We start from the raw sequence: 18,550 nt of genomic DNA on the forward strand, positions 1-18,550 counted from the left end.
AAAATTTGCTTTAACGAAATAATCAAAAACATTTCACGATGATATCACCATTTCAGACTCTCGCCGACTCTGTTGGCAATGAGGGACGGAACAATCGAACCAAAACGCGAAAACAGATCCCAGCAAATGAAAAGGTTCATGCCGACGAGTTAGCCGTTGTTTGGCATTATGATGTAATGAGTTTTAGTATTGAAAACGAGTCTATTGTGATTTTTTATTCAGGGATATCTGCGCTATTCGCCATTGTTTTATGGATACTACTCGGACGACCCATTTCTAGGAAACAAGATAAAATATGCACTTCCGCTTGCCTACTTTATGGTCACACTCACAATATTTGCTTACAGTTTTTTTGCGATTTTACGGAAGTGAGTTTTTTCGCAAGTTCACAAAAACTGTTCAAAATCTTAGAATGGCTGCTAATGCAAGAATGTCCAAGTTGTCTGGAAGCAAAGCCGAACAGTACATTTTTAACTGGAAATTGTTCACCGGATGGGATTATACAATTGGAAACTCTGAAACAGCGAGTAACACTGTCATGGCAGTTGTGATAAAACTCAGGGTTTGATCAATTTTCGTTTTGTTCTTCACGTCAATAAATTTCAGGAGTCCATTGCTGACATCAAAAAAGACTCCCATGGTAAATTTCGACTTCTTCAATTTACACTAAGGTAGGAAAAAATAAATTAACGAAATTCCCAATTTAAAACATTTTTAAAGAGTTTTTGCAAACGTTGTAATATGTGCTATGCTTGGATTCTCAATTTATTGCATCATATTCGCCGTTCAAAAGTCGCAAGTGCAGGATGATGGGAACTTATTTACAAAAAATCAAGTTCCATCTGTTGTCTCGACAATTACGCACGTGTTTCCCATGATTTTTGATTTGATTGGGCGAATGGAAAACTATCATCCAAGAACTGCGCTGCGAGCACATCTGGGAAGGTATGAATTGGAACAAGAAACAATTTATTATAAAAAATGCGTTACAGAGTTTTGATCCTTTATACTGTCAACTACATTACTCTCATTTTTGCTCTGTTTGAAAAAATGACAGCTCTACGAGACCGTGTGAACTCAACGTCAACTGTTAAACATCATGTTAAACGACAGCAAGGAGGTTGGAATCCGGTAAGTTTTTTTGTATTGTTTTTCACAAATGATTACACTTTAATAATCGAAAAACACTGTTTTGGTATACTTCAATTTTATGTGATGTTTAGAATATTCAACGGCCGCCGCCTTATGCCAGTCGTGCTGAAATTCGCCAAATGAGCGAGTTTTTAGCTGCAAACACCCGCAGATTTCAAACAGTCAGCCAACGAACTACAAGATCGGTCACAACTCCATTCACAGTAAGACCTTCATGAAGTGTATGTGCATTTTGTCTAATTTCCAATAATTACAGGTTGCTCCTCAATATGGCCCATTCAATGTTAACAATCCAAACGCAGTATTCCACAATGGAACTCATTCAACCAGTTTTGAATCACAAGTTCTTGGCCCCAAAGTGCTTCCGATATTTACACCTCCACCAAGGAAGTATCAAAATTATAGTCCGGGAAAGGTGGGACAGGTAACGACTTTTTCTTTCCAAAAATTCAAATGTAATTTCTTAGTTTCAGCAATTTGGAGGTCCCGATTTTCCAAAACACCAAACATATTCCAAGTCAACTCCTTTACCACGAGTCCGAACCAAACCACCATGGATGTTTACAACTACCATCATTCCAACAGTTCAAAAGAAGCCTGGAAGTATTTCTACACCTTCTGCAGGACACGACACTGTGGAGCTCGACGAATCAAAAGAAATCGCTGCAAAAGATGGATCAGGGAACGGTGAGCCTTATTCATAACGTTGCAGAGAGAATCTGCAAATAGTATAGTTAACAGATTGCGATTTCAGGAGGATTATTTTTCCAATTATAACTACAAAAATTAAAATTCCTTGTTTTTCAGAACAAACGATTCATACTAATGAAGCTGCTCTCCGACGTAACCAAGACGGCCATAACAACGATATTTGTTGGGAGACTATCATCGGTCAAGAAATTGTGAAATTGGTCACAATGGATTTGATATTCACAATCCTTTCAATCCTTGTGATTGATTTTCTTCGTGGGTTGTGGATCAAATACTGTTCTTCTTGGTGGTGTTGGGACATTGAAACAACGTTCCCGGAATATGGAGAGTTCAAAGTAGCTGAAAATGTGCTGCACATCATCAACAATCAAGGAATGATATGGTTGGGATTGTTTTTCGCACCTCTGCTTCCTGCTATTAACAATATTAAACTGATTATTCTGATGTACATTCGTGGATGGGCTGTGATGACGTGCAACGTTCCAGCAAGGGAAATTTTCAGAGCAAGTCGGTACGTAATTTTTTTTTCTCAAGCTTACGTTACGCAGTTCAGGTTTGCTCCTGTCACTGAACCTAGAAAAATTGCATGATGATGATAAATTCAATGATTACAGATCAAGCAACTTCTATCTTGGAATACTTCTCATTTGGCTTCTCCTCTGTACTCTACCTGTTGGCTTTGTTATTGCATCTATGAGTCCGTCAAGATCATGCGGACCTTTTGCGTGAGCTTTTTTCTGAAAATTTAACTACCATAACATTTTTTAAGACGGTACGAGCATTTCTACACAGTGGTTACCAGAGAAATTGAGAAACGAGTGGACCAAACAGTTTTATCTTATATTCGTCATATTGCATCCCCCGGCGTTGTGATTCCAATCATCTTGTTTCTGATGCAAGTTGTTGAATTAATTTTAGTAACAACTGTTGATTTTCCAGACTCATTATTTATTTCCTGTTTTCCCTGGTTCGTGGGTTGAGGGAAGCCAACACCGATTTGCAAGCTCAGCTTGTACACGTAAGGCTGATCATTGAATTCTTTTTTTATCGGAAAATGTTTTAGGAGAGGACAGAAGAGAAGAAGAAAATCTTTGAGTTGGCTGGTGGTAAGAAAAACAAGTTTGAGAAGGATAGAGACAAGAAACGATCCAACGACTACATTCCTCTGATTGAACAACGACGACGTGAGCCATGGAGGCAATATCATGAAGTATACTTTACCTACATAGATGCATATGCAACAAAAGCTTAATTTTCCAGCAGGAAGCTGACAACGGCTTAGCATCGGATTCCTCCGAAGAGAGTGACATTGGCGAGGAAGAAGAGGAGGAACGACAGCCAATCGCAGCTTATGCATTACGTTCTTCTGAAACTCCTCCAGAAACTCTTCAAGTCACCGCTTTCCATCCTTCTCTAGGGTTTGGATTGATTTTGTATTTTTAGCTGAAATCCCAAGTTTACAGTTCGCTTATTGAAAACCGGGAGATGGAAGATGAAGAAAGTAGCAGCGGAGAGCCACTTCCAATGATACACAAATCAGTTTCATTCCAAGGTAAGATTGATTCAAATTACTCGAAAGCATTGCAGATATTTAGGACCATCGAACATGCAAATGCGACAAAGCATTTCCACAGAAAGTTGTAGCCAAATTTCAAGAAGTGCAATTCAAGTGGCAACTCCTGAGGAAATACGGTGAGTGTATGTAAACAATATAGATGAAAATTTGATGTGTCTTGAAACTGAAATACTGAATATTTTATAAGTTAATAGCATTGAGTGTTATAATGTGCATGGCTGTGTGAGTTTTTTTGTTTTACAGAGCCCTACTGCGGCCTTATCTCGAAGCAAAATATGGTGTGCCGCATCAGCATGGAATGAAATCTTTCCCTATTGATGTTCATACTCCACCAAACAACACACCATCCAGGCGATCGTCAAAGTACAACTCGTTTGTATCTCTATACGAGCACACTAGAGATGATCACAAGTTGGTTCAGTTTTCATTTATATAATTTTGAATGCTTTTGATGATGAGAATGATTTAATTATTGCAATTCGCACTGCCTGTTTTCTCAGTGATTGAGACTAACGGTTAGGTAATTTCTGTGATTTCAGAAATTTTGTCGCATCTACAATCAAAGAAACAGATTTGGAGGAAGAACCAACACCTGATGATAAAAAACTGTCGTTTTCTAAAGATGTAGCGCCAGAGTTTATGCCGTGGCCGTCAGCCGATGAGGTTAGTCATCAACATTGTTTTTCAAGAAAATGATGAGAAAATGGGAACCCGGGGACTTTAAAATATGCAAATATTTACAAATTATAATTACAGGCAAAGGCACTCCGTGAAAAAATGAGGCTCAAAGCACCTCTTATGTTAACAAGAGCATCTGTGGAGGAGACACCAAAAGGTGCAAAAAGTGAATCTGATTTCCGACCACCTGTTCCAATACACAGAAAGTATAATATCCAGGTAAAAGAACTGAAAATTTGTTTCTGAATGTGAGTCAAAATTCATTTCTAGGCTACTGGAGAAGAAGACAATAAAGAGGAGACAGAATTGCCGGAGTCTTCGAAGAAAAGATTCAGAATATCCGTCTCACCAACAAAAACTATTCAACCAGCTTCTACAAGCAGGTGATTTTTCACTCATTTTTGTAACAAATTTTGATAAGACGCATGTGTTTTGAATACCAACGTTTATTTTCTAGAGCTCAACATAAAATCGTATCGCAAGCATCATCGAGCAGTTCAATTCCACATGGACGTTCAGCTACTGTCAACAAGAAAACGTCGCTTGTTTTGTCTCCACGAGCTCCGCGTGTGCAGTTTGATGAAGATGATTCTCCACGACAAATTGATTGATTTTACTTGTTTTTCGTTCATTTTTATTTTTCTTTCTGACCAAATAACCAGGTTTTAGAATTTAATTTGCATTAACACATTCCGAACCCAAAGAGCCCGTACACTGTTAAAATTTTTCCACGCCACTTTGCTTTCTGGATCTCTTGCAATGTTTTCCCAAGAACATTTTTTTCTGTTGCTTCATACCATTCTTACAAACAATTTGGTTCCAGTTTTTTTTTAAATTTTGAAAATTAACACTATTGATATATGAAACTGTCAAATGACTTCGAACAATATTATTGCTTTTCCAAGTAAGATTTCCATCTTTTTATGTTCCAATCGTTTCGGTTTGTTCATATCATTTCTAATGAAGCTTGCTTTGTTTTTGAAATTAGGTTTTTTACAATCATCTTTTACCTGATTACTAAGATTCCTGATGAAAAAATATTTTCAAAAAAATATTTTTAAAAACCATATTTCAGTTTTTGTTTATACTTGAAAAAAATACAAAAAAGACCAACACTGTAAATCATAAAGTTAATGATTTTTTTGTTGAACACCACGATTTTTTCTTATTATTATATGTTCTTTTTCATTCCGATAGTTCAGTTTTCAAAAAAAAAAAGAAGAAAAATGGACGTTGTGTGAGCAGAAGAGAGGCGGAGTTAACTAGAGCTTTTCGCTCCGCCCCAGCTCTTGAGGGACGGGGGACGCACACTGCGAAGCGCTTGGTGCTTTTCACTATCCTCCTGAATCACTGAGATGAGAAAACTTTTTTAGTTTCATTATTTTGGTTACATCGTGATTTGTAATATATTTCGCTAAATAATATAATTTTTAAGGCGAAAGAACTAATAGTACCCTCGTACTTGCATCAGCGAAAGCTGTTCAAGATAGCCGAATGGTCAGGTTATCGCCATCCTTTGCGATTTAATGCTGCAGCCGAGACCTCAACTGATATCCAGACTGCTCCAAGCATTACGATTTCTCGTTTTGGTCAATTTTACAGTTGTTTTTGGCTACTCAGAATACGGGTTCGTGGATATTTGTGTTTAGCTGGGAAGTTTTTCACAGCCTTATAGGATCAAAGAAAAATATTTATCATTTTTGCATTGGTTTATAATCCTGCGTTCCAGCTCTACTACAAAATATTGTTATAGCTGTATGTCAGAAGATTTCTTATTGCACTGGCCATATCTAGATGAGGTGAGTAAAGGGTTCTTGTGAATAAAAAGGAAGCATTTACTCCAACAGTGTCCACAACATTACATTGAGAAACACTAGCACTAGCTTTTGATAATGGGCGACAACCTGTCAGTCATTCATTATATCACTTTTATGTGATGTTGTCCTCTCAAACGGCCCTCTCCGATTGGCTTGATTGTTCCAACACAAATAGACTTTTTAAACACTCACGAAAAAGATAGAAAGGTAGGAATGGAGAAAGAGGAAAGGAGTAGGATTAATATATCACATGAAGAACACAACTGTCATGAGAAGAGGTGTTGAATTTCGGTTTGAGAGAAAGATGTGGGTATGACTAAATTCATGGATAGTAAACTGAAACGTATTAATTTTCACGTTTCTTTTTTCATCTTCTTTTCCTAGTCTTTTAAAATTTACTATAGCTTACCCATTTTCAACTTCCCGCGATTTTCGTTCTGTTTTTCATGTCACATCCCGACCCTAGAATTTTTAAGTCATATGAAAAATGGGAAATCAGCGAGAGAAGAAAACAGAATGAAATTTACATAACTTAACAAGCGGGGTTTTGCGAATATTGAGTTTGAATGTTTATCCAATGCCCCCAGATAAAACTCATAATATTTCGAAATTTTTGACTCAGGAAGAAAAGCAAAATGTTTTTGAAGAGGGTCATGATATATCTTCAAACTCCTATGAGACCAGAAAAAGAGGACGAAGCTAGTGTTGTAAGGAAAAAAGAGCCAGCAAACCGAGAAATTGTCGAAGATTTTGAAGAGCCTTTTTTACTAGTGGTGCTGGTGCTGCTGGTGGTGGTTGTTGGTAGAGATCAAAACGCATACATACTCACGCAAGATGTCAAAACCAAAACTTGGCGACGACGGCGTTGGAGTCCAATCCCTTAGAGACTATCGAAAATAACAGAGAAGACGGCCCGATGTCGTTGACGAAAAGCTATCGGTGGTGACCAGCTAGTCAAAGTTTGTAATTTTGCCTCTTGTTAACCCTACGAAAATGAAAAAAGAAGAATTCCACAAGAATGAAAATGGATATAAACTAGTTTGGCAATAATAAAATTGGAAACACGTTTTTCAAAACAAAACTTATGATTTTAACAGACTTACCCTCAGCATACAAACGCTGATAATCAGCGTTTTCATCAGCACGTTTTGAACCTCGAAAACCGGACACACTGAATAATTATAACTCAGCAATCACAAAATGCAGAACCTTTGAAATTTTTACAAAATGAATAACGGAAATATAAACTTTAAGGTGTACTACCGCCCTGTCAACTTCACGGACCATTGCTTCAAGATACCTCCTTCGGTATAGTTGCATTACGACGCCCTTGTATGTTTTTGATCAACTACATTTTCAGGCAAACATTGGAACTATGGCTTGTAGTAATTCAAAGTGCGTGACAGTTATAGAACCAAGAATCCTTGCAGGTAAGTACTCTTCTTTTTCTTCCTCTCTATTTTCACTATCAATCATCAATAACAAACGCACCCCACCTCAACGTGTATTCTATCTCTCTAAGATATAGGGAGAAAGGGAGACGGGGTGACAAAAAGCAGATGGCTAGATCTCGGGGGGTTGACAACGGGAACGAAAAAATGCGGTAAATGAGAAAGGCGCCTCATTGAAGATGATCGATTTGTTACAATTGCTCGCACATATCCATCCGGATTTATGTGATTTCTGAGGTTATAAATTCGTTTATTACCGTCGAGGGATGTGTTTCGTTTATACAAAAACTGGGGAATTTCTAAGTTACAATGTTTAGTGCCTAGTCCAAAACTCGAATCCACCGTCGTTATGTTGGAGAGTCTGAAGATTCCGCTCACACGTCAATTATCACTTGTTCAATTATTCTTAGTCGCACACACTCACACCATCTGCTCTTTTTCTTGTCTTCCTTCTTCCCCAGTTCTTCAATTATCTAATCCAGTCCTTTTCTTTTTCGACAGCAAAGAAGCGGGAAAATGGAGAAAGCAAAAGAGATTTCATGGAATAAAATATTCTCTTCCGCATTGAATTGTTGCGCGCATCTACGCAAAACAGTGTTCTTACATGATTCGCTCATAGATGTTGTGGTTTCATGTTTGAAGAGAGAACAACGCCTTCCGGCAAACAAGAGAATCACAGCAAAAATAAGAAAGAAGGGATGGTTTGTAATTGTATTATTTCAAATCAGAAAGTAGATTTGACAGGATATAGAGAGAACAAAAAGCTAGAGGAACGATGGAATTTGTTTACCAAATTTCAACTAATTCGAGATGGTGTTGCATGCGTGAAGCATTAGTAATATGGTGCGCGTATATTGAAAATTAAAAATTTAAACTTTATTATCATCATATTTTTTGATAAGCGAAATCCTCACGTATTTGTTTTGAGAACAAAGTAGTGAAAAAGTCACCGAAATCTGTATTAATATTCTTTCGTGATGATTATTTAATTTTTCATGGCACAATCTTCGTTTTCTTTCTTTTACATGGTTTGCACTTTTGCAAAGATCATAAACCATGCTGAAGAAAGTAATATCAACTTATAATTGAAGCTCATATGACGTTTTTTCTATACGATTTTCCATTGTTGTTTCTATTTTACAAGAGACCCTTCATATATTTTCAATTTACTTCCATTGAACAACACTCAACCCGCAACTCCAGCTATTCGCAGATTTGCAAGCCTCTTCTGAAAACTTTGATTGGTTTTTTGAGTGTCTGTGTAGGGGAAAAACGCATAAAAAGAAAGGAATAAAAAAGAGGGAGGAGCAGTCGTTTTGTAGTTGTCGAATAGGTAATCTCATTGAAAATGGAATTTGAGTGGAAAAAGAGAAGAGAAAAAAGGAATGAGAGTACACCATTGGATAGTAAAGATGTCCTCAAAGCTCATCGTGACTAAAAACGCAAGGGACGGGGTCAATGAAGTGTGACAAAACGAGGAGGAAACCGTGAAAGAAATTGAATTACAGGTCAACACATTGGGAACAACATCATTCGCGGATGTTTCTCTGGAGTGTTCAAGTATGGATCTACACCAAAATCACAAGCTCAGCAAGTTTTAGGTCTGTATTTCAAAATAAAAACGGAACAAAATTACAAGATGTTTGGTTATAACGTTTTAAAACATTCTCAGAAAAAAACTGTTGAACGATTTTAATGAGCTCTAATGAATATAAGTGTTTTCCTCTAGTAGGAAATCTAATAAAAACTTAATTCTGAGATGGTCAGTTTTTCACAAGAAAAATTATGCCCGTTCTTTAAGACACTTATATAGATTACCGGGGGATACATATTTGCCATAAAAAACTCTCCAATTGAATTGAGACTCGCAAACAAAAAAATGTTCATATTATCTTTCCTTTCCTTGAAATACTGTGAAACAAGTCGACGATGTTTTTCTTTCTTTCATCATACTATTTTTCGTTAAATTGAGTTTAAAAGTGGTTATTTACAATCGAAACTTAAATTTAATAAACACCAAGAAAAATTATAATACTATAGGTTTTTCAGAAACTTCGTGTACGCGAATGCCAGCTCACAAACTATTGCCACCACGTCTAGCAGCGCGAAGTAGCAATAGAACTGTTGAATTATGTTGGTGTGCTGGGCAACTGTGCAATTACTATCCGAGTGTTGCTATTAACAAAAGGTTAGTTTTTCGTTCCATCCGAATCAAACCAAAAAATTATTTCAGCCCGTCAATGAATGTGATTTCTTTCTCTTCTGCTTTCTTGGTTCTGGTGATTCTCTTGGCTTAGAGTTGTTGAAAAAATCTACTCATATTTTTTCTGGAGTTTATTGTTTTTTGCAAATGGGTCTTTCATTTATGTATTTTTATGTAGACTACCAATGCTGACTCAATTTTAGAATTCCTGAGAAAAACAACTATTGCGAGCTTATCCACTCTGTAGGACTTTTTCTTTTACATTTTTGTCTTGTCACGTTTTTGATCTCGATTCTTCTGTTTGTTGATAAATACATGTATAATGCGTATGTTCTCTTGTTGAAACAAAACAGAAATCTTTGGGACCAGACCGATTTTGCTGATCTTATGAATTTGGAGTATGTTCAGCAAGCCTATAAGTCACAAGACCGAGTCGTATTGTTCAGAAAAAGAAAAGAAATCAGTTCTTAAGAAGAATACGATAAATAGCAATACAAAATTAGCCCGTAAACGACAGAAACCGTTGTGAAATGGACAAAATTAGAAACCAGAAGATAAAAATAGTCTACGAGAACATTAACCAAAAATCAGAAAACTGAAGCACACATTATTTATCGACTGTTGATGAGGGAGAAGCTGGTGAAGCAATGAAAATTTCCATAGCGCCTTGAATTTCTTGAAGCATCTCATCGATTGTTGGATCGTTGTTTGATCTTCCATTGGATGATTGGTCACTGTAAATTCAATGTAGAGAGTTGTGCATTGTGATATTTTCAATCGGAATATTTTTTATGCATTTTACCTGACGTGGTCGTCTGAGAGAAGCGGTGGCAGCGAAGAAGGTACATTAAAAGCCGATGTTGAACGACCGGCGGAGTATCTAAACGCGTGATTTCTGAATGTACATGAATATTTATACGATTATGCTCACTTTATAGTCCCACAGTTCTCATTAGCAAAAGGAAATTGTTCATTGCTTTGTGAAAAGTTGAAAGAGGGCAGGTTGAAAGATGATGTGTGATGCGGACCAACGTTGCAATGAAGAGGGGCTGAAGAAATTTGATGATTTTCATTCAGTCATTTAATTTAGTGATAATTTATGGAAACTTTCATGATTCAAACGGTTATCTGCTGATGATATTTATTTCTCAATTTTGTCACAAATTGACTTTTCGCATTCTTCATTATTATTTTGTGCTTAAGGCTTACCTGGCGGCGGTGGACACTCGTTTGGATCTTCCAGCTCTTCGTCTTCTTCTTCGCTTTTTCTCAATTTGCTTATATCGCTCAAAATTTTTCCCGTGGAAACTAAGCTTAGTCGAATGGGGCGATCGTCTCCGAAAAGCAAATCCGAAGTGCTTTTTGGCTTAGAAATGAGATGGATAGGCTTACAATGTGCACTCGATAGAGTTGATACCGAATCCCAGAGATTTTTTTCGAAAATCTCCTTGTCTAGTTCATCACTACTTTCTTTGAAAGAGCGATAGGGTCCTGAAGGCGCTGGAGGTGGTGGATCGTTGATCCTTGAAATGTTTAGACTTCTTCGAGAGTCCGATATACTTGAGTGAGTGTGAGAATGAAGAGAATAACCCATGTCAACATTCATCGTAGAATTGTTAGAAGCATTTTGTGGATAGCTGAATGTGTGACGTTGATACTCCTAAAATTGACTTTGTAAAAACATGTGGATATTTAGCAAACCTTCAACTTCTTAATTGTCAACCCGAACCGTTTTAAATGACCCAATCGCTTAACACCGATGTCCTCGAAATCTTCCCATTGCAAATCCAGCACGTCTTGAACAGTTTTATACTTTTGACTTTCAAATAATGGAATATATTCTGCTAGAGCTATTGCTTGGAGCCATTCCCTAAAGAATTGAATTTCGAGTGTCACTATCAATAACTTTGATACCTTAGGTTATTGTTTGGAACCACATGTGGCCACTGATCGACAATTTTCCAGCTGTGAATATCCATCATAATCTTTTTTCGATGATCAGGATTTTTGATACCAAGAGTCAAAAGATCGGCGGGAGTGCAGCGAGCTGAAAAAATAGCATTTTGTTAAAATTGATTGTTTATTAACTCAATTTTGCCTTTAAGTTATTTTGGCTAGGCATGCAGTTTCTTAGTTAAAGCTGCGTTTATTCTAACAATTTAATTTCTAAGAAAGTTACTTCCAAAATTTGCTGGATACATTTCAAACCAGTTTTCTTAGAAGAGGAATGACTATTCTAAATATAGTAAAATTATGATTTTAGAATCATTATTTCTGTAGTAAACTGTTTCTTTTTCTGTATATTGAAGCAATAACGGGCAATACATTAATTCCATGTGACACATGAACCTACTCAGTTGAAAACCGAAATTAATTTTATAGCAACTAATGATTGATGTTTTTGAGAGAATTTGTTGTTTCATAAGTGTGAACGTTCGCGGATAAATTACTCAGGCTATTTGAATTTGGACATACCTATAGTTTGAAGATCGTATCCTTGTTTTAAAAACAACGCCAAATATTGGCTCAAATGAATACTATCTAACCAGTTGGCTAGAATTTCCGCGTGAGGCACGCCACTCTCAGCCATTCCTGTTACATCTATCTCATAAATAGAGCGATAAAGTGAATCGTCCAACGCATGAATTGAAGATGAGGAGCCGCTACCGCTTTCTACAGAGCGGACACTATGAATAGATTCACGACCGGATTCATTACTTTGTACAGCGGACGGAAACGATGAAGCAGATGTAGATGTTGAGCACTGAGATATGTTTTTATAGATTTTTTACGAGTTGAAACCAAATGAAAACATACTTTAGCACTTTCGAAACCTGAACTACTTTGACTTGAACTCGATCCTATCGATGAGTACTGATTTTCCATTTTAGTTGGATACAAGCAAGACGAAGAAGAATACATCGTAGATGGCTCTGCAAAAAAGTGTGCTAATCCCGATACATTGAAGAAAAAAGCACAGAAAACAAAATGAAATTCTATATGGCATATCGTATGACAATGGGAACAAAGTAAAATGTTTCTATTTTTCAACTTCAAGAGGATTGATAAGTTTCGAAACGTGGACATTCTTCAAGATGAATGAATTTAGTGTGTTGTAGACAAACGATGGTATAAGAAGAAAGTCTGTCAAAAAGTCTGAAAATGACACAAGGCCCTCAAAGCCCGAAATTTGCGTTTTGTGAGTAAAATATTTTTTTTTGTATTTAACAGGATGTGTTCCCACAACACACTCCATTGAACCAACTTAAAAAATGTAATCTATCAAAAATATTCAGTTCATCTTCTAAAGTCAATAAACTTTTTAAAACCAGATTTTCAGTAAATTAGAAAAGAATTCTCAACTACGAAAAAAACCAATTGAAGTTTTTATTTTCTAAACTGGCACGAGCAGAGTTTTAGTCGACCAAATATTTGTGAATAGAGTGTGTCGCCACTTCCGCTCAAAAATTCAGTTTTGACGGAGTTGCTGAATTCTCCGAATCCATAGCTTTTTCGATTCTCTCTCTCACTCTGGCAGCCGTCTTGCTCTTTTTCTCTTCTTTCTCTATCGTCGTCTTTCTTGCTAGAACAAAAATGAAACTCGTTTTATAAGAAAAAAGCAAGAGAATAAAAGAAAGAAATAGAAGAATTACGCACAGGAAGAGTTTACTCAAAATTACTAAAAAACCTCTATTGTTCGAAAATCAAAAGATTTGTGTTTCAAATTCTCCAGCTTTTTTTGTCAACGTTTTATTTCGAAATTAGAAATCTCACTGTTACATAATAAAACTTTCTTACTTGGTGTCGGAGTGCGGCTGCCGTTAAAAGATGAGCCGAAAGAGGTGCATGCCGTCGAATTTGTTGGACTAAAAATTAGCATAATTAGATTATATCGTGTGCAATGAATTTACATTTGATAATTTTTTTCTGCGATCCACGATGTTGTCCTCCCAAATGAAGCCATTGGGGATGGTGTGTTTCGGTTTATGTCTGAATACAGTTTTCAACGATGAACGTTTAATTATTTGGCTGAAACACAAACCATGATAATGGCTAATAGAACAATTACGCGGTCCATTCGGTTTGGATGCTGGGGTTGAACAAAACGTGGATGTTGGGTTTTTCTGATTTTTCGCAATCCTCGAAGTCATTTGGATATCTGAAAACATTTTCCAAAGTAATGGGTTTACATTTCGGGAAGTTCAAACTTTTCGCTATTTTAAGTTTTTTGTTATTGCGGAAAATTGTGTTAGATGTTAATTAGTTCAATTGAGGATGTGTAAGTATGATGTTGAAGGCCTCAAAAAAGTTGAAAAAAACATACAATTTTTTCTTGCTTTAACTTTTGGACTTGGTGGAGTTGACTCGCTGTTCTGCACTTGATTCTCCTCTTCTTTTACAGCTGACGATCGGAAAAATCCGCTCCGTGAATTTCCTTTTTTCCCAAACACAACTCCTTTGAAGACCGCTGAGTTGCAACGTTCTACAACCTGAAAACAATCGTTTTTGAAGTCATTAAAGTGTTACTCGTTAGAGTCATACTTCAAACATTTACTCACCCACACACGGTCTCCTTTTGATAGGCTCAACTCGTTTCTTCAAAACCACAATAATCTTCTACTGTTATAACATTTGTGAATGTTTGGAAGTCTGAAAAATTCGAGAGTTTGAAGCGTTTTAGCAGTGATACGACGATTTTGAAGAAGTGGTGCACAACAAGTAATTTTGTTCACATATCTATTTGAATTCTGTGTTGAACCCGAAGTTTGCTGAATTTGCAGCGAAAAATTACTACGAAAAAATAGGTGATAGTTTTCGTGGAAAATTTTCAATTGATCGGCTATGACAGATGGCTGGGGTGAAAACTGGTCTTATCCACTCGAAGGGCAAACACTGAAAGCAAACACTGGCTTGAAAATAGTTATCTATGCATATTGCCGCATCAATTTAGAATTGCGTGAAGCTACAGGTATAGGTTGACAAAAATGTCTAGAGAAAGGCGCAATAACAGAGAATGAAGAAAAAAAAGGAGTGATGAAATGATGGCGCAGAAGTAAAAGAAGGAAAAATGAAGGGTTGTGGTGAAAAGATGAAAACCCTACAATCCTTCATCTCGGTGTGGCAATTTACAATTTTTTTGGAAGAAATACCGAAGCCATATTATTTACAGCCTATAAATTTTTGAAATTCTGTATCAACTAGTAATCTGTTTTAATTCACAAATTCAGTTTTTTCTTCCTTAATGCAAATTGCAATATGTGTTTAAAGGATTAGTTTTCTAACGTGTTCAAGATGTTTTGTTTGTAAAAGTCTGAATATTGCACAAAAAGAGCACTAAAATCTATTAAAAACTAAAATAAGAGGATTGTTTGCAAACAGTTTCGCAAAAAAAATCAACACTTTTTCATCGTAGAGATAGAAGAAAACAAAGGGTGTTGCGGGAGGAGGTTTCGTCCGTTTGAATCAATAACTGACGAATGGTGTGTGCAGATGGTGACCGTGAACTTGCAGCCAGTCATACTCAGTACAGGACACACTGTCGGAGGGAGGGCAATGTGCGCGCACACACAACGTTTTACCACCTTCCACCATTTCTTGTGAATAATAATAACCGTCAATGCGTCTCTGTTTCTTCATTGTTCTCTTTCTTTTTTCGTTCCGAACGTGTTTCTTAGGTCGAAAAGGCATTTAAAGAATTGGCGTTCCGCACAAATTAATAGGTAAAATGATTTCGACTTCAGAATTAGAGATTTGAAAAAATAGAAAAAAGAATACAAAGTGACACATAAAACACATCGACACACAAAAACCTCCGCGGTAAAAACCGAAATTTTATGAATGATGAATGATTAATACCTTCGTATTGCTTTCTGTCATATATGAAAGTGCTTGTATTGTTCAATCGCGCTGTTTGGTTTCCACCCATTGTTTTGCAACTATTAGGAGAAGAAGTAAAAAAATCCTTTGCGCGGGTTGAAAACGAAAAGGAAAAACAAAGAAATGCTTGCTATCATGGTATATTCAGATCTGCAAATGTCAGTACCAATCACACTCAGATATAATAGCGAATCGCGAGAGGAATGATCAATTATACGCTTTCTTTCCATGCACCTGCCGATATGCGGCCTTATTGACGCTCATCAAACTCACTTTTCAGTAAAAACCGGATCTCCTTGTATGTTATTGGATTTCGACCGCTTTGTTTTTTAGCCCACGCATAAGCTGTCTGTCCGTCTACATTTGTTATGTTGACGTCAATTCCAACCTATAATTGTCTTTTTTTCTCGATGTATCTAGGGTTTCAATACTCACTCTCAATAGGAAGCGGACCACCTGAATTTGTCCGGCTCCGGCTGCCATGTGTAGTGCTGATCCACATTTTGTAGTGAAATTTACATCCCAATTGTTACAAAGCAAAAGTGAAATGATCTATAAAGAACACATTTTTTTGCTATGAGAAAATTGTTATTCTTGAAGTGTGGAATATGGTTTAGTACTTAGGTATTTACCTGAACCTGCCCAGTCTCCGCTGCCAAATGTAATGCTGAGGCTGTATGAACATTATCCAAACTTTGGAAGCTTTGTTTTTTCAAACCGCAGTTAAAAAGCCGTTTGACCATCTGAAATGTCTCATTACAAACAGCTCGGACTGGATGTTCACTATTACTTTTTCTTGGCCATGTTCGCAAGCCAAATCAAACGGTGTTCTGCCTGCTCTATCCACCGAGCAAATATCCACATGATAGTAGACGAGTAAATTAAACTTAATAGATACATTCATGAAACTTTTCGGTAAATAAACAGACTTACATGGTCAATCATCCCATCGCGGCAAGCAATATGACAGGCGGATGAACCATCGTTATCGAAGGCGTCTACGTTTGCCCCACCTTTCAAAAGCATTGAAGCCATTTCAGTATCACCGTAAGTTATAGACAAATGTAGAGCTGTCTGACCTAGGATGCAAGATTTGAAAGTATCAGAAGTGAAAATTAAACAGACCTTTAGGGTCTGGCTCATCAATCCATATCGATTTGGAGTCGATGAAATTTTTTGCCATAATCGTGTTCCCCATCTTAACAGCGCTATGCAGTGGAGAAGATCTGAATACGCGAAATATTTAAAAAAAGAAAGAGTTTGTGAATGTCTCACTCTTCATTATCCCCAAAATCTCGCTTTGGGATGCTGAGAAGATCTGTAAAATATACATGAAGTCATCGTTAGAAGAGTTTTGGAACAATATTAAAAAGTTTTGATATGACTGAAATAGCCTAACCTTTCTGTAATATAATCTTAACTGGAAAACGAACCTGATATACTGGATGAAAATCGTCGGAGAAGTTTTCTGCTCGACATAATATTATCCGGCAGTCTGGAAAGAAACGACATTTTGATATTCAATTGATCTAAACTGAAGATAAAAGCTTTAAATACTCAGAAATGATAAATCTGCGGATTTTAAAAATAAAGTGAATCAAAAAATACATGGAATCTGGTCATAATTAGGCAGAGTTTTCTTTTTTGTAGATTAAAAACATTTAGTGAGTTGAACAAAAATAAACATAAAAGGAACACTATTTTCGAGTTTTAAATTACATGTCTTGTACATTTATATATTCATCACACTTTTCAAATTGAAATTGTTTGGATGTTAAAAATGATCAACGTTTCGTGAAGAAGGCAAAACTTTTCCTTCCATCTCTAAAAACGAACCTTCGCCTAATCTTATCCATCAAAAACACACACAGTGCAGCACATTCCACTTGAGTACTTCCGCCAGAGAACGAAAATGGGAAGACAAGAGATTCGAGCGCCGGAGGCAATTTTTGTAACTGCAAAGAAGAAATCTGCGCAAACAATCAATTGGAATTTTCATTAGATTTTTTGCGGTGGCATTAACAAACGATTAAAGTACCCAGCTTGTGTCCGAAAACTAATAAACACTGGAGTTAAATTTTACCAAAAAAAAACTACAACTTTCATCCTAAGTTTATTCAACAGATTACAGCTATTTTGATTTCAAAAACTATGTCATAAATGTTTTCATGTGATGGAAAAAGTGTACTGGGAAGATAAAATTTGATGTGGGTGACAGATCGTTTTCGTGAAACATCAATTCATAAAATCAAAATGATGTGGTTAACATTATCATGTTCTGTTTTCCAGATAATAATGACCTTGATTGCATTTCGCAGAAGAGGCCTTTTAATCATCATATCCGTTATGTTATGTACATACGTTGTCGTCGTATGTGATATTATTCTATTTGAATCGGATAGCAAAATGAGTTGAACAATTCCCGTTTGTAGACGTTTCGTGATAAAAGATAGAGAAAATATCATTTATTGAGTACAGGAAATGGGGAAAGAAAAAAATTAATAAGATGTGCATCAAATATACGACTCAGTTGTTTCATTCAGCGTCAATGACTCTTCTTGTTCTTTCATAAGATATGGTATCTCACTTCTTATTATTTTTCCTTTTTCAGAACGAGGAATGAAGTCGAACACAATTATTTTGTGGATAGCAAATGGGACTTTATGCTCTGAACTGTGATTTATTTCAAATCGTCTGGTTGTATTACATACTTTTCAGAAGCTTCTCCAAAGATTCAGTCGTTGGAACTTTGTTTTCATCATTTAACAACACACCACACCACACTTGTTGTTCTTTTTGCATGACAACAATATCATAAACGAGTTTATGATCACAAAGAATAGTCTCCATCCTTTCCGAAGATATCTGGAAAAAATTTTTCATTTCTTAAAGTCAAAATGTTCAATTTCCAGAATTTTCACAATAAGTCAGTAAGACCGGGGTTAAATTCAAAAAATCATCTGTCTCTAAAAAATTCTGTCAGTTCTCTCAGTTTTTTCTCAGTCAATGAACAAGCTATTAGTTGCCCACTAGACATATTTCTTTTACCAGGAATAAAAAATTCAACAGAAGACAATCCAAATCT

General features: G+C 36.4%; 4 protein-coding genes across 4 annotated transcripts; 2 read left to right on the forward strand and 2 right to left on the reverse strand.

Moving 5' to 3' along the window:
* Nucleotides 1-38: 38 nt before the first annotated feature.
* Cbr-tmc-1 lies at nt 39-4,728 on the forward strand (the record flags this gene model as incomplete). Its single annotated transcript, XM_045238659.1, has 21 exons — nt 39-173; nt 223-368; nt 412-562; nt 607-671; nt 721-945; nt 993-1,131; nt 1,224-1,355; nt 1,409-1,576; nt 1,626-1,839; nt 1,960-2,374; nt 2,478-2,588; nt 2,633-2,834; nt 2,927-3,073; nt 3,124-3,281; nt 3,327-3,415; nt 3,459-3,555; nt 3,683-3,850; nt 3,979-4,102; nt 4,196-4,336; nt 4,388-4,500; nt 4,575-4,728. 21 exons carry the CDS (start codon nt 39-41, stop codon nt 4,726-4,728), a joined length of 3,294 nt encoding a protein of 1,097 aa, XP_045092467.1.
* Nucleotides 4,729-5,874: 1,146 nt separating this feature from the next.
* Nucleotides 5,875-9,682, forward strand: CBG04141 (the record flags this gene model as incomplete). Its single annotated transcript, XM_045238660.1, has 5 exons — nt 5,875-5,916; nt 7,189-7,242; nt 7,295-7,364; nt 9,435-9,573; nt 9,619-9,682. The coding sequence occupies 5 exons, from the start codon at nt 5,875-5,877 to the stop codon at nt 9,680-9,682; spliced, it is 369 nt and encodes a 122-aa protein (XP_045092468.1).
* A 513-nt stretch (nt 9,683-10,195) lies between these two features.
* On the reverse strand, nt 10,196-14,700 carry CBG04143 (the record flags this gene model as incomplete). The annotated part of the gene is given in 15 exon segments (XM_045238661.1): nt 10,196-10,322; nt 10,391-10,483; nt 10,520-10,637; nt 10,798-11,248; nt 11,290-11,458; nt 11,503-11,635; nt 12,064-12,352; nt 12,406-12,521; nt 13,363-13,454; nt 13,500-13,578; nt 13,631-13,747; nt 13,913-14,078; nt 14,148-14,183; nt 14,186-14,238; nt 14,598-14,700. Coding segments are annotated over 15 exon segments (2,142 nt in total).
* A 1,149-nt stretch (nt 14,701-15,849) lies between these two features.
* CBG04144 lies at nt 15,850-18,333 on the reverse strand (the record flags this gene model as incomplete). The annotated part of the gene is made up of 7 exons (XM_002643282.1): nt 15,850-16,017; nt 16,098-16,208; nt 16,256-16,351; nt 16,399-16,544; nt 16,591-16,691; nt 16,741-16,783; nt 18,177-18,333. Coding segments are annotated over 7 exons (822 nt in total), but the record flags the coding sequence as incomplete, so codon positions are not given.
* Between the last annotated feature and the right edge of the window lie 217 nt (nt 18,334-18,550).

Source organism: Caenorhabditis briggsae (assembly GCF_000004555.2).
Source record: "Caenorhabditis briggsae complete genome, chrX, whole genome shotgun sequence".
Classification (NCBI taxonomy): domain Eukaryota; kingdom Metazoa; phylum Nematoda; class Chromadorea; order Rhabditida; family Rhabditidae; genus Caenorhabditis; species Caenorhabditis briggsae.